At 41.6% G+C, this 16,061-nt stretch overlaps 1 protein-coding gene across 4 annotated transcripts in view; it reads right to left on the reverse strand.

The window, feature by feature from the left end:
- Positions 1 to 7,494: 7,494 nt before the first annotated feature.
- The window catches only part of DCTN4 (dynactin subunit 4), a 44,525-nt gene continuing 35,958 nt past the window's right edge, over positions 7,495 to 16,061 (reverse strand). For 3 of the 4 annotated variants that reach the window (XM_025387236.1, XM_025387237.1, XM_025387239.1), the window contains 2 exons: positions 14,308 to 14,405; positions 7,495 to 10,112 (listed from right to left, as the gene is read on the reverse strand). In XM_025387236.1, coding sequence (XP_025243021.1) covers positions 9,899 to 10,112; positions 14,308 to 14,405 — 312 coding nt within the window. In that variant the 3' untranslated portion in view covers positions 7,495 to 9,898. The remainder of the gene's footprint in view (positions 10,113 to 14,307; positions 14,406 to 16,061) is intronic. The other variant, XM_025387238.1, reaches the window with a different exon arrangement.

A 16,061-nucleotide genomic window follows, 5' to 3' on the forward strand; every position in this document is an offset into this window, starting at 1 on the left:
CCGGGGCGGAGCCTTTGCGTCATGACGTCGCCCGCTCTTGGAATTTCTAAGCTTAACAATCCGGGTGCTGTTATATTGTACCTGGATGCTTCATTTGAGTTTTTGCCTGCTTGGAAAGAAGGGCCACACGTGCAGCTGATTTATTTAAAAATTGGGCGAAAGAATAAAGTAAGACGTAATGCTTAAGAGGCTGGGATTAAAACAGCGTTCCCTACCATTGAGGCGCTTATTATGCCAAATGCTGGGCGAACGTCTTGCGGTTCCATGTCTCATTTGTTCTTATAACCTCTCTGTAGGGCTGCCAGATTCTTATTCATTCTCTCTCTCTCTCTCTCTCTCTCTCTTTCTCATTACAGAACGTCTAAAGTTGAATTTCAGATCAACCGCGAATCGCTTTTTAATTATAAATATACTTGGTACCTACTTGTACTAAAGTAGGATTCGTGGTTGGTCTGAAAGTCACATCACTTAACCAATCTTCCTGTATTTTATCTGGTAACTCTACCCTGTAGGCAAGTATGATGATCCCTCTTTTATAGAAAAAAGAAAACAGGTTTAGAGAGATTAATCTAATCTCTCCTGATTTAGCTCCTAGTTGTGGAGCTAAAAAGTAGTGAAGCCACAAATTCAAAGACATTAGTACTGTTTCATTTCCAGCTTCTGAAATGACAAGGGTCTTATGAATAAACATATGCATTATTTGATTTTTGGAATAACTCGTAACCACTCCGCCAATATTTTATGAGTTTCAAGCCATTCTGGTACCACTTTCATACTTAATGGGTCATCAAACTACCTAACATATTTATTTAAATCACCTCAGGAAAAAAAGGTTGATTTAAGTATAACTTCACATAAATTTTTATCCTTTTTAGTTTTGAATTTTTTACATACATTCACTACAGTCAAATATGGAATTGTCTATCATCCCCAAAGTTTCCTTGTTTCTGTAGTTAATCCACTTATCCCTATACTCAAACCATGGCAATCACTAATTTGTGTTCTGTCCCTAGTTTTGCTTTTTCCAGAATGTCATATAAATGGAATCCTACATAGCCTTTTGGATCTGATTTTTTTCACTTAGTATTTTGTAGTTGAGATTTCATCCGTATTGTTACATGTATCAATAATTTCTTCTTTTGTATTACTGAGTAGAATTCCATTGTATGGATATATCATACAATTCACTTGTCAGTTGCTGGACATTTGGGTTGTTCCCAGATTTTAGTGAATATAAATAAAACCATTATAAACATTGACATACAGATCGTTGTATGGAGATCGGGTTTCATTTTGCTTGTGTAAATACCTTAGAGTGAGATTATTTGTTCATATGGTAAGTATATCTTTGCCTTTATAAGAAAGTCCTTGGGTTTATCTGAGCTTCTTGGATCTGTGATTTGATGTCTTATTATATTTGGAAAATTCTCAAGTATCATCTCTTCAGTCTTCTGCCTGGTTTCTACATCTGTGACTCCAATTTCACGTGTCTTGTGAGGGGTGCAAGGTCAGAAATAACAGAGTCCACATACATTTGTGTTTTTCCACATGTCAGACTTTCACTGATGCTATTTCAATCAAAAAAGGCATGAACTATGTTGAGTTTCCAAGAAAGCAATTCTCCTTAGTACTTCCCACTCACTGAGCACTCAGAGCCTTGGACACACAGGCTCAAGGCACTCCTTAGGTCAATAAATATTGCAAAGCATGCATAATAGTATACTTATTCCTCATATAAATATTACAGAGTGAACATTCCACAAACAAAATAACATTTAACATTAAGAGAAAAGGGATAGGAGCCCTTTCTCCTTTTAAGTTTGGAGCCCTCAAAATCATCTCCTTGCCTCCCTTTTTCCTTCTTTCCTCCCCCAATTTTTTTTTTAAATCTTTGTGGGACATGACTTCTAGGAATGAGCCTTCCTAGCAACATGGGACATGACTTCCTAGGAATGAGCCTTCCTCGCAACGTGGGACCTGAATTTCCTGGAATAAACCATCCTAGCGACAAGAAACCAGCTCAAAAAAGGAGGAAAAAGCAACCTGAGGCCAGGAACACATACTCCTTTTAAAATGCTTTCTCCAAAAGATTTTAAAGAAAAAAAGGGGGAAATGTGAAAGGATATTAAATCTTGGGACCCCGTACTCATTAAGCCAAAGGGAAAAGTCCAGCTGGGAAGTGGGTCACGCAAACCTGCCTCCCGCTTTTGGTTCCTAAATAAGATGGCTACAAGATGGAAAGCTACATGTTTCCCCCATATTTTGCCCACAAGGAAATTCCTAGTGAGGAATTTTACTTTCCTAGAAAGGAACAAAGAAAAGAGAAGAAAAAAATATATAGGGACTAGGCCAGATTTATAGCAACAAAAAGGAGAGCAAACCTGGAAGCTGGGTCAGGCTCTATTACTGCCTTCTCAATTAAAGCAATTCTCTGGGCAATCATTACCTTAGCCCTTTTGGTTGCACATTGACTTATTTGCAGACACATACTATAACAACACTGTAAGTAGAAGCAGGACAGAACACAAATTATTATTCCTCCTATTATAAGCAATAGCTTCTGCCACTAAATTCCCCAGGATCCAAACCAACCACTCAAGCAATGGATTAGTGAGGGTTTTGGATCTGACAGTTGGTTATCTGGGTTTTTGTATCAGTCATAAGTCAGGTTATGTTCTTCAATTCATCTGGAATATACACACAACGTTGTTTTTATGATGGCACAGGTTCCCTTGTGCTGCCGTGAGTATACCTAAAGCCATATAGTTCTGCAGCACAGCTTTCCTCATAAGCATGACTTCATTGCTTAGCAAAGAGGTACTCATGCAGCTACCATTTAGGGCCTTTGAGTGTAATTTGATAAAGCCTCTATATGCCATATAACATCTTCAATACCTATCTGTGGTACAAAGATTGAAGCTAAGTGATCATACCACTGGAATACCGAACGTGTCCAGTGAGATTGTAAATGAGAAGGGTTTGCTGGTTCTGGAAGGGTCTGAATTACTGGGCAACATATGGAGGAGGCACGTAGCTTTTCATCTTGTAGCTATCTTATTTAGGAACCAAAAGCAGGAGACAGGTTTGTGTGACCCAGTTCCCAGCTCAACTTTTCCCTTTGGCTTAATGAGTTTGGGGTCCCAAGATTTAATTTCCTTTCACAATATATATTGTCCATATATTCTTTCTCTTTTGTTTGAGATGGGGGTCTCACTTTGTCCCCCAGGCATGATCATAGCTCACTGTTACCTAGAATTCCTGGGTTCAAGGGATCCTCCAGCCTTAGCCTCCCAAGTAGCTGGGACCATAGAAGCAGGCCACGGTGCCCAGCTAATTTGTAACTTTTTTGTAGAGACAGGGTCTCGCCATGTTGCCCAAGCTGGTCTCGGAACTCCTGGGCTCAAGTGATTCTCCAGCCTTGGCCTCCCAAAGTGCTGGGATTACAAGTGTGAGCCATGGCACCTGGCTCCATATTTTCCACTAGTTTTAACATTGTAGGGGCCAACAGAAAAGTTCCCCTTTCCCCTCTTAAGATTCACTGAAAATTAACTAGCAAAAGACAGATTAATAGGAGAAAAGGCATACAAATTTATTTGATCATAGTTTTACATGACACAGGAGCCTTCAGAATGAAGACCCAAATGGGAAATTGTCCATTTATATGCTTAGGTTCAACAAAGTATGGACAGTTATGTAGAAATAGGATTGGATAAAAAGGGTACTGATTTAGTGCTAATAGACTGAGTGGGGAAACCCAGTGAGGCCTGTCTGTCTAGATTCTTGGTCTCTCTCGGCAGCATTCCTTCCTTCTGGGTATGGACAGGACCCTCTTTGGAATGGGCGTCTTATGACCTATGATCGAAAACAAGGTAGCTCAGATAATTTCTTTAGAGCCAGTTTTTACACAGAAAAGCAAGGGGGAAGTTATTTTTTTTTTTTATTTTTATTTTTGAGACAGAGTGTCACTGTGTCACCCAGGCTGGAGTACAATGGCGCCATCTCGGTTCACTGCAACCTCCGCCTCCCGGGTTCAAGTGATTCTCCTGCCTCAGCCTCCAGAGTAGCTGGGATTACAGGTGCGCGCCACCACGCCTGGCTAATTTTTGTATTTTTAGTAGAGACAGGGTTTCACCATGTTGGTCAGGCTGGTCTTGAACTCCTGACTTTGTGATCCACCTGCCTTTGCCTCCCAAAGTGCTGGGATTACAGGCGTGAGTCACCGCACCTAGCCTATAGTAGTATTTTTACATTTTATGGCTGGCTTTGGGGAAAAGGGGTTCTCTCTATGACCCACCTTGAGGAAAAGGGATTCAGTGTCTGTGGCTAGGCTTGGGGAAGAATGAAGGGCCAGAGACAGGAAGGCAGAAGGTCAGAGAAACTTTTGCTTCTGAGGCTGCTTCAGAGCCTTAACTTGGGGTATCATTTTCTGAGCCCCAACATGTTAAAGTCTCTGTCCATTAGTTCAAACATCTGGGTCATTTCCACATACAGTCCTATAGATTGCTTTGTGAGGAATGTGTTGTTTATTTTTGCTTTTTTGTGTGTCTCGATTCTTTATTGAATGCCAGTCATTGCTTACATATTTTCTTTTTTTTTTTTTTTTTTTTTTTTTTGAGACAAGGTCTCACTCTCTCGCCCAGGCTGGAGTTAGTGGTGCAGTCTCAACTCACTGCAACCTCTGCCTCCTGGGTTCAAGCGATTCTCATGCTTCAGCCTCATGAGTAGCTGGGACTACAGGCCTGCACCACTACACCTGGCTAATTTTTGTACTTTTAGTAGAGATGGGGTTTCACCATGTCGGCCAGGCTGGTCTTGAACTCTTGGCCTCAAGTGATCTCCCTGCCTCGGCCTCCCAACATGCTGGGATTACAGGCGTGAGGCACCATACCCGGCCGAGTCATTGCTTATATAACAGAAGAGAATGAGGTAAATCATATTAATGCTCGGTAATGGACAAGTGTGTTCTCTTAGACCATCTGCATGGGGTTTGGTCAATCTGGTCAGGAATCGAGCTGGGTTTTTTTGGTTTTTTTTTGAGACGGAGTTTTGCTTTTGTTGCCCACATTGGAGTGCACTGGTGCGATCTTGGCTCACCGCAACCTCCACCTCCCGGGTTCAAGTGATTCTCCTGCCTCAGCCTTCTGAGTAGCTGGGATTACAGGCATGTGCCACCACACCCGACTAATTTTGTAGTTTTAGTGGAGATGGGGTTTCTCCATGTTGGTCAGGCTGGTCTCAAACTCCTGGCCTCAGGTGATCCGCCTGCCTTAGCCTCCCAAAGTGTTGTGATTACAGGCATGAGCCACCGCACTTGGCTTGGGCTTGGGTTTTATTGCTATGGTTGCTTTCAGTGTACCACAGATTTCACCTACTCTAGCATTATTCTATATTGTAGGTTGGGGCTGAAGAACTCAAGTGTTCATGCTTCATCCTCAGCTTACAGCTGTCCTGCCTACCTGCACAGTGGTGGCTAACTTTCTAGGCCTTTGCCCATCCCCTAGAAATGGATGCTTGTTACTAGACACTTGGTAGGCTGGTAGTCGGGGAGAAGTAAAGGGGTTCTCTGTTGCTCTAATTCAATTCAGCCTCAGTCTTCAGCAGGCCCTATGTGTTGGCCTTGGGAATACACCTTTTCTCAGCATTCTTGCCCCCCAAAACTGGGCAAGATCATTAAATGAGTGTAAAGAGGAAAGAAGCGTGAGAAATGAGATTTGGTATACTGTAAGGTTGGGAAGATGGGAAAGAACTAGCAAAGAATACGGAAGAAAACTTTCTAGCAGGGTAGACAGAAAACTGTTACTGAACGAAACTGGGGTCTGCTCACCCAGTGCCGCAAAGTCACTGACATCAGGCTAGTAGCAAGAGAAAAGTGAGGCATTTTATTGCAGGGCACCATGCAAGGAGAATTGCACAGACCATGCTTAAGACCCGAACTCTCAGATGGCTTAAAGGTATGGGCTTTTAAAGGCAGGGAAAGAGAGAGGTTACAGGCAAAGTCATAAATCAATACATAGAGACTATACATTGGTTTGATCTAAAACGGTGGGACATCTCAAAGCTGGGATGGGGGGTGGGCTCAAAGGTCTTAGGTGGATTCAAAGACTTTTTGATTTATGATTGGTTGAGGCAGTGAAGCTGTCTAAACTTGGGATCCACAGAAAAGAATGTTAGCTCTGGCAGGTGGGCATGACTTCCTCCAGGCCCCTCAGGAAGCAACTCAGAACAATGAACAGTGGTCAGAGTTCAGTTCTGTTTCCCCTTATCTGAGGTTTAAATCTGTTTGGTGAGAGTGCAGGTTTCTGAAAAGTTGGGGACATATCTGATGTTACCCTTAGTTTCTATAGGGAACAAAACATCTCTGACTTCCTTGGCTATTGTTTTCAGCTACTATTACTTTCTTACTTATCAAGTTGCTCATTAACTTCTCTGGGCTAGCTAAGTGCCTAGAATCCCCTTGAAGGAACTCAAGATTTTCTTTTATTTCCATGCGTGGAGGGGCCCACAAGCCTCCTAAGAGGGGGTCTCTGCTCTGCCTTAAAACCAGGAGTGTTGTGTTCTGGAAACCAAGTAAAGCCTTTCAAGAAGGGAGAGAGAAACTGTCAGATCTACTGAAAAATTGCATAGTTAAGGACTGAGAACTGACCCCGTATTTAAGTGTGGCGATTGCTGGTGACCTTGACAAGAGCAGTTTTGACCAAGTGGTGGCGGTGACAGTTTAACTGGAATGGGTTCAGGTGAGAATGACAGAACTGGAAGGTCGAATTAGGGTGTTTTTGTTTTTTTTTAAAAAACTTTTACTTAAACAGAGACAAGGTCTCAATCTTGTCTCAAACTCCTGGCCTCAAATGATCCTCTCGCTTCGGCCTCCTAAAGCGCTGGGATTACAGGTGTCAGCGATCGTGCCCAGCCAGAGTTAGAGTTTTGCTGTAAAGGGAGTAGGGAAATGGAGTGGCAGCTGAAGAGGAGAGTGAGGCCAATTTCTTTCTTAAGATGAGAGAAATCACATGCTGATGGAAAAGGGAAGGGGAGAGCTGCCGATGCTGTCTGTGAATAGGTAAGAGGATGAGCTTGAGTGTTAAGAGGTGGGGCTGGGTTCAGACAGGAAGAGTATGAATAACTCATCTAAGTAAGAGGAGGGAAGGAAGAGTTACGAAGGTACAGATGAAGGCGGATGAGTGGCCACTGGTGGAGGCAGACCACTGTGTATATTGCAAAGGGTATCTTTAGAAGCAATGACCCAAGATGAAAACTGGTAGAGGTCTAAGCACATTTATATAATGGTTCTGCGAATATGTATATAAGAAGCTCAAAGCAACATCTACTTATATATTATGGTGAACTAACCTGCTAAGAGACTTTAGATTACTTCATTTAAAGGAATGGAAGGAAACATGCCCCACCAACTCTCTTAGCCAACTCTCTTAACTCCACGCCTGTCTTTTGGTTCTGAGCCATGCTACATAGTATATACATGAGAGCAAACAAAAGACACGCTCAAGCTTTGTCTGCTTTATTTCACTACATTAAGTTAAGCAATAAGGCAAAACAGTAACCTGTCATTCATAAAGATCAAGGAGTACCTCTCTGTCCCAAAAGGGACCAAAAAGGATGTTTCTTCACAAATACGCACGACACCTAGCTCATTATGCTGATAAGCATTTCAAACAAAAGGTCAGTAGGTGAATCAAATAACAAATCCAAATTAACTTAGCCTAAGTTTCCCAAAGTGTAGTTTCAAGTGCTAATGGGATCTAACTTTCCTGTGATGGTGCATACTGACTAGCATTAAAATGTTTGCACCTCATCTAATATAAAAAAGGCAACAAATACAATTCCTAATTCACCAGCTGCAGGTGTTGAACCATTTCTACGGACACACAGAACACTAGCTTGCACTAAAACCTATCTTGAGGAAACATTAAACCAGTGGCTCTACTATTCTGCAAATTAGTTTGGCTTCTGAAGAAACAAGTTTACGATCGAAGTGTTTTGTGTTTCTGTATATGGGAATGATGCCACCCATACTTCAACATTATTATTTTTGGGAACAAATACCAGCTGCCTGCCATAAGCGCATGATGTGTGTGTAGTCTATGCAAATGTGTAAACATATGAATTATTCTTTACTCTGATGCCCATTTCCTCCACTGGCAAATATGGAGCAGTGATTTCACAGTAGTCTCTAGCAGGTAGTGAAATAAAAATTTGAGACTCTGTGGGGTCACAAAAAAAATGAAACTGTTTCTACAGTTTGCAAATTTGTAATTACCCATCCCCCTGCTCCAACTCCTAAGAGGCTAAACCTTATTATTACCATCATGTTAGAGATGAGTATTTTCTTTCTCACACTGCATCACATATATTATTACTCTGTGGGACTGTTTCATAAAATTGGCTTGATCTTTGTACAACTAGTACAATTTAGTGTCTTTTAGAGTACAATTTAGTGTCTTTTAAAAGCTTCCTAAATATTTAAAACATTTTCAAGGGAAGCTTACAAGGACTATGTCCCATCTGTATTCTACATTATAATCTAACTTTAATTTTTTAAGACTTGAAACAAGACCAAGGTAAACAAAAAATCTGTATTTTCCTCAAGTCTCTTGGCCACTTACTAACAACACTTTTACAGAAAACACGGTGCAGCTGGTGGTCTACTTTGTCAAGTTTCATTTTAGAAAACATCATAGAAATTAAGGTTAGCAACCCAACTCCAGGATACCAAGTGAAAACAGCATGTCTGCTGTTAGGCCAGAATTGTGGGCTACTTGCTGAACTATTTTATGGTTTACAATCAAAATGGTCTTATTTGACTCACCATATGACAAAAGTCTTAAACTTAGTAAGGGGGGAAAGTTCTTAATATCCAGTTTTGGATTCAAGAGATTATACTAGTTAATTTCCCCCTCAACTCACTGGAAAGAATGCTAGTTGAGAATATGCTAAAAATCTAACCTTTAAAATGTTTTCTGCATTCCAGAAATGAACCTGTCCACTCAGGTTTTCTTTGGGTTCTTTTCCAGGTCCCAAACAGAACAACTTAACTGAGTTACAGAGGCAGAACAGGGAAGGGGTGGGAAGTAAGACAAACAGAGATTGCCCCCCTGTGGCAGCATTAATCCCTGGATATTGTGGCAATATTGAAAACGAATGGAATTTGCTACCCCCTTGACATGACATGTAATTGCTTGCTTCTCAAATTCTTCTTAAAAGATCCATATTTTATTGGGAAAAAAAAATTAAGAACAACTAATAAGTGTCCCATATTCACTTAGAAAAAGGGGGCAAATGATAGTGCCTTAACAACTTCATAGGTTTTTCCAATCATCACAATACTAAAGATAATGTGACAATTCAATTTTTTGGTTATATGGAAATCTATAGCAAAATGGCAGCCACTATGGCAAGTGAAGGGATATGTTTTAGACTGTTAGATGATATTTAATGGAATGCAGAAAGCAGTTGGTACACTGTGACCAATGCTGCATCATTAACAGCAGGTCCACCTTTGGGTTATTAAGTTTCATCTGTGACATTGTGATCCTTAGTGAGATCAGATCAAGAGACAGTACAGTCAGTTTCTCAGGTGGTAAATACAATGCCACTCCAAGGAACCCCCATCCCCTTTCCTAGATGGAATTATGCTGCTGTTATTCAATGTGCAGGGCTCAGTGAGGGAGACACAGACCTACTGGTGTCAACAGAGGTGACAGCAAGAGCAATAGCAGCTACCCTGTGTTCCCAATGTCTTGCCTATGCTCCCACTTTCTTAGCAATAGAATTCCGTAGCGCATGGGTACATCGTTATAAACAAGGCCTAATGAAGCAGCAGCTTCCGCATTTTAACGCAGGTTTATGGTGATACTGTCCTTTGGGATCTGCCCTCCAATGGAACCTTTTAAGGAAGAAGCGGGCCCAAGCTAAGTTCCACATGCTGGGTGAGCCAGATGACTTCTGTTCCCTGGTCACTTTCTTCAATGGGGCGAATGGGGGCTGCCAGGTTTTTAAAATCGTGCTTCATCTTGAAGCATACGGTCACTTCACCCTCCTCACGCTGTGGTGTAACTTTGATGAAAATACCCACTTTGTTGGCCTTTCTGAAGGCTATAATGCTATGGAAAGAAAAAAAAGCAAGTATTAGGTAGATAAAAAATCAGCCAAACCACTAAGACTTACAGTAGAAGTCTTTCACCTTATTCTTTCCTTCAGCACACAGAGAAGACCTATAAACACTTTGTTCTTAACCTACCAAGTTTTTTTTTTTTTTTTTTTTGAGACACAGTCTCGCTCTGTCACCCAGGCTGGAGTGCAATGGCTCCATCTTGGGTCACTGCAACCTGTTTCACGGGCTCAAGTAATTCTCCCATCTCAGCCTCCCGAGTAGCTGGGACTACAGGCATGCACCACCACACCTGGCTAGCTTTATATATTAATGTGTATTTTTGGTGGAGATGGGGTTTTGTCATGTTGCCCAGGCTGGTCTCGAACACCAGGGCTCAAGTGTTCTGTTTGCCTTGGCTTCCCAAAGTGCTGGGATCATGGGCATGAGCCAACACGTCGGCCATATATTTTTCTATGAGCTTATACTTTTCTGCTTTTCTAACCAATGCAGATGGTACACACTATTCCATAACTGCTTGTTTTACTCTGTTTATCACAAACATCTTTTGATGCTGGTATATACAGATCGTCTACATTCTATGTAATGGTTGCATACACAATTATGTGTTTACCATAACTGGCACATACTGAGGTTGCTGCCAATTGTTCTCTATTATAAACAATGGTGCTGCAAACATCCCTTTACATTCACCTCTGTGCAAATGTGGTAATATTTCTAAAGAACATAGACTCATACCATGGAAAGTTATTTTTTTATTTTTTATTTTATATTTTATATTTTCAAGATGGAGTCTCGCTCTGTCAACCAGGCTGGAGTGCAGTGGCGTGATCTCAGCTCACCGCAACCTCCACCTCCTCGGTTCCAGCGATTCTCCTGCCTTGACCTCCTGAGTAGCTGGGACCACAGGCGCACACCACCATGCCTGCCTAATTTTTGTAATTTCAGTAGAGATGGGGTTTCACCATATTGGTCAGGCTGGTCTCAAACTCCTGACCTCAGGTGATCCACCTGCCTCGGCCTCCCAAAATGCTGGTATATCACAGGCGTGAGCCACCGTGCCTGGCCTTATTTTTATATTTTAGAGACAAGGTTTTGTTCTGTCACCCAGGCTGGAGAGCAGTGGCACAATCATAGTTCATGGTAGCCTTGACCTCCTAAGCTCAAACGATCCTTCTGCCTCGGCCTCCCAAAGTGCTATGATTATAGGCATGAGCCACCATGCCTGGCCATACTGTGGAAAGTTTTAGTAACTCAATGCTTTAAGGGAAATTTGGAACACCATAAATCAAGAGTGTTTTTGTAAATAACTTATGTAATTAGGAAATTTAGCATAAAAAGTCTCTTCATTGAGGTTTCCATTTCAATTTCCCCTCATTTGTGCATAAAGTTTGTGCTTTAATAACGTAGTTTCTGAAAGTAAAAGGGCAATGAAATAAACAGAATTTGTCTACTATCCAAATGATACTCAGTTACTCTAAGAAAGGTTACTGGGATTACATATTTACAAAATCTGAAAGTTCTATTAATTCTAATGTAAAATATAATTAATTCAGTTTTTAATTACTCTATCATGTAATCAGGCGAAAATCTGATATCTCAGACAATCATTCCAGAAATATATCTTGGCCTAACAAATTCCTCTACCTAATTAATTTAAGGACCCACATAAAGCAAGGATTTCAGAGAACACATTTTGTATTGTACAACTCAGTATATTTTGTATTACAGTAACTAACCAAACCTTTGATTTGTATGAGTCACATAAAAAAAAATTCAAACAGTTTAAAGTGGTAAAAAGGAAAACGTCAGTCTTTCTTTTTATCCTTAATTTCCCAGGCAACCACTGATACCTGGGAAGCTTTTCCAAAACAAATTTGGATTTCTGGTCTCTAGCTAGACCTGCTAAAAAAAATCCTCTGGGGTTGGGGTCTGGAATGCTATCGAACAGCAAAACAAAACAACACTTGACCTGGTGCTTTTTGGAGTTAACCCACGTTTGGTAATCACTAATCTCACCTTTGCCTTCACTTTCTTTTTCTTTTTCTTTTCTTTTTTTTTTTTTTGAGATGGAGTCTGGCTCTGCTGTTCAGGCTGGAGTGCAGTGGTGAGATCTCAGCTCACTGCAACCCCCGCCTCCAGGGTTCAAGCAATTCTCCCATCTCAGCCTCCCGGGTAGCTGGAATTACAGGTGCGTGCCACCACACCTGGCTAATTTTCGTTATTTTCAGTAGAGACAGGATTTCGCCATGTTGGCCAGGCTGGTCTCGAACTCCTAACCTCAAGTGATCTGCCCGCCTCAGCCTCCCAAAGTGCTGGGATTACAGGCGTGAGACACAGCACTTGGCTTCACTTTATTTTTCTAACCCACCTTATGTTATCTCTTCTAATATCTTGTTGAGAAAGCTTTTGATCATTCGGTCAAAAAACCACAAATGGGCCAGGCATGTTGGCTCATGCCTGTAATCCTGGCATTTTGGGAGACCAAGGCGGGTGGATCACTTCAGGTCAGGAGATCGAGACCAGCCTGGACAACATGGCAAAACTCCATCTCTACTAAAAATACAAAAATTGGCCAGGCATGGTGGCGCTCGCCTGTAATCCAAGCTCCTCAGTAGGCTGAGGCAGAAGAATTGCTTGAACTCGGGAGGTGGAGGTTGTAGTGAGCAGGAGATCACGCCATTGCATTTCAGCCTGGGGGACAGAGTGAGACTCCATCTCAAAAAACGAAACAAAGACCGTAAATGTTCCCTGTGCCAGTTTATTAAGCTATTGTTTTTCAGTTCCAATCGCACCTCTCTCTGTTTTGCTGTGTGACACAGGATTCTGCTCAGACCGTATCTGCTGGGTTGGCTGGCTCTTTGTCAGGTTCTGTCAGTAGCGGGCTCTAAAGGGAGACTAGAAGTCTAGAGGAGGAAGGGCCTTTCTTGCTCTTCCTTTAGAGATTCCTGTTTGCTTGTGGTCCCTGTTCCCTGTGGCCATCACTCCAAAAAGGCCTTTTTTTTTTTTTTTGAGACAGGGTATCACTCTGTTGCCCAGGCTGGAGTGCAGTGGCACAATCACGGCTCACTACAACCTCTGCCTCCCGGGCTCAGCTGATTCTCCCGCCCTGGTATCCTGAGTAGCTGGGACTACAAGCATGCGCTGCTACACCTGGCTATTTTTAAAATTTTTCTGTAGAGACGGGGTCTTACTATATTCCTAGGCTGGTTTCAAACTCCTGGGCTAAAGCAATCCTCTTGCCTCAGCCTCCCAAAGTGTTGAGATTATAGGGGTGAGCCACCATGCCCAGCCCAGCAATGCTTCTTTACCCAGGAGGAAGTGGCAGTAAGCAGCTGAAGTTTTCCAGTTTTCGTATAATCACGCCACCCCTCCTTTGCCATCATGAGATGCCAGGACCAGGCAAGCAGTGTTCCCCTTCAGCTCACTGGAGGCCCGAGTTTCAGCTACATGGAGCTCCTTCTTTAAGTTCTAAATTTTAATAATTCTAACTATTTCCCTTTGTTCCCTCCACCCGAGGGGTGGTAGCTGGCTCATAAAATAGCTATCTTTGAAATTTTATGCCCATGAAGTAGCATCAAATTGCTACTTTAGTGTTCTTTTTCACTTTTTAAGTTACACAAGTGAATAATTCTTTATATTAAATTCTCTGTTCAAATCACTGAAATCAGTCAGTCTATAGACTGAATTCTCTGATGGTCACAGTTCCCAGTTAGTGGAAGGTTTGGTTCTTTTCAGTTATTAGGTATGAGAGAGTAAAATCTATTAATTATTCCAAGGGGGTGGGGGTGTGGAACAAACCCAGTGATAAATCTATAGGGACAGAATATTGTATCCTGTCCACAACCATTAAAATCATATACTTAAAATTTTTTTTAAATTAACATGGGAAAATATATTCAAGTGAAAAAGGCTAAAAAACTGTATCTATAGAATGATCCCAATGAGGGGAGAAATATTTGGAAGGACAAATGCCAAAATGTTAATGCTGTTTATCTCTGGTGGTGGGATAATTTTATTTTCTTCTTCATGGTCTTATATATATTTCCCCAATTTTCTACAATAATTATTTTTAGAAACAGGAAGAAAAAAGTAATTTAAAAACATCCAGACAAGAAAATTGGATATATAAGTGGGCATTCTGTATCAGCCAATTGTGGTATGGGGATCACAAAAAGATCACTCACTCGGGATCGTCCTGAAAGTCTTGAGGTTCTGCCAACTCGTCGTACTCTGCTGCTGCATCCTTGCCAGCTAAAATGAGCTCTTTGGGAGGCACCACCACCTGGAGAGCAACACATAGAGGCCTGCCTGAGAAGGGACCAGTGTGACAGAATATAGCAAAGTATGACACTGATTTAGACAAATGGAAACATACAGCAAGTTTCAGGAAACATATATACTACTTATATGGAGTTTATAAGAACAAAGGTTTTAAGAGAAAGTAAGTACTTCATGGGGTCTGCAATGAGGAACTGGGGAGAACATGGGGGCTTCAATTGTGTCTTTAATGTTTTATTTAATTGTTTTTTAGAGACAGAGTCTTGCACTGTCGCTCCGGCTAGAGTGCAATGGCGTAATCTCCGCTCACTGCAACCTCTGCTTCCTGGGTTCAAGCGATTCTCCTGCCTCAGCCTCCCAAGTAGCTGGGATTACAGGTGCCCATCACCACACCTGGCTGATTTTTTGCATTCTTAGTAGAGATGGGGTTTCACCACATTGTCCAGGCTGGTTTTGAATTCCTGACCTCGTGATCCACCTGCCTTGGCCTCCCAAAGTGCTGGGATTACAGGCATGAGCCACTGCACCTGACCCTAATGTTTTATTTCTTAAGAGGATGGGGAGAAATGGGTATTTGCCATATTCTTTTTTTTTTTTTTTTGATACATCTGAAACAGTCCATCATTAAGAACAACACAAAGGAGAAACACTGGCTCCAACACAAATGTTTTTTGACATGGTGCCAGCTGATTCCTGGTACCTGATACATAAACTCACATGAGATACTGGGTGTTTATGGTCATGGAAAACAATTAGCATTCTTCAGACTTATGTTGTAATTAGGCCTCAACTTTGCTCTATCAGAGGTTAACAGTTAACAATGTCGATCAAATTTCTAATGATAGATACAAATGTGGGAAGGGAGGTATAAAGAGAGATAAAGACAAGCTGTGCTTATGAATCAGGTACTTATTTCTGCCTCTGTCTTAACTGGAGCTGCTTATTAGTGTTAATTAAAAAAAAGCAGCGGCCAGGTGAGGTGGCTCAGGCATGTAATCGCAGCACCTTTGGAGGCTAAGGAAGGTGGATCACGAGGTCAGGCAATTGAGACCATCCTGGCCAACATGGTGAAACCCTGTCTCTACTAAAATACAAAAAATCAGCCAAGCATGGTGGCAGGCACCTGTAATCCCAGCTACTTGGGAGGCTGAGGTAGGAGAATTGCTTGAACCTGGGAGGCGGAGATTGCAGTTAGCCGAGACCGCGCCACTGTACTCCAGCTTGGGCGACAGAGCAAGACTCCGTCTCAAAAAAAGAAAAAGTCTTTGGAGGTGATGCTTGTAAGTGAAATCATTAAAAAGCAGGAAAAAAAAAAAAAAAGAAAAAGAGGACAGAAATTCTCTAATAATATTTGAATAACAACTAAAGATATAGGCATCCTTTTAAACCATTTTTATTATAAATATCAAGCTGAATTATGAATCAGTAATTGACGATCTAGAGAGAAAGGCTCGTTCTAAAATTTCAAGTACTAGAAGTAGCAAAATATAAAGAGGCCATATTACATCCATTCAACTCAGACTGAGAGTCAAAATCACCCACTTCAGTATTTAGTTAGTGTTTTTTTGTTGTTGTTGTTGTTTTCTGAGATGGAGTCTCGCTCAGCTGCCCAGGCTGGAGTGGAGTGACACGATCTCGGCTCACTGCAACCACTGTCTCC

Source organism: Theropithecus gelada, chromosome 6, assembly GCF_003255815.1.
Source record: "Theropithecus gelada isolate Dixy chromosome 6, Tgel_1.0, whole genome shotgun sequence".
Lineage (NCBI taxonomy): Eukaryota > Metazoa > Chordata > Mammalia > Primates > Cercopithecidae > Theropithecus > Theropithecus gelada.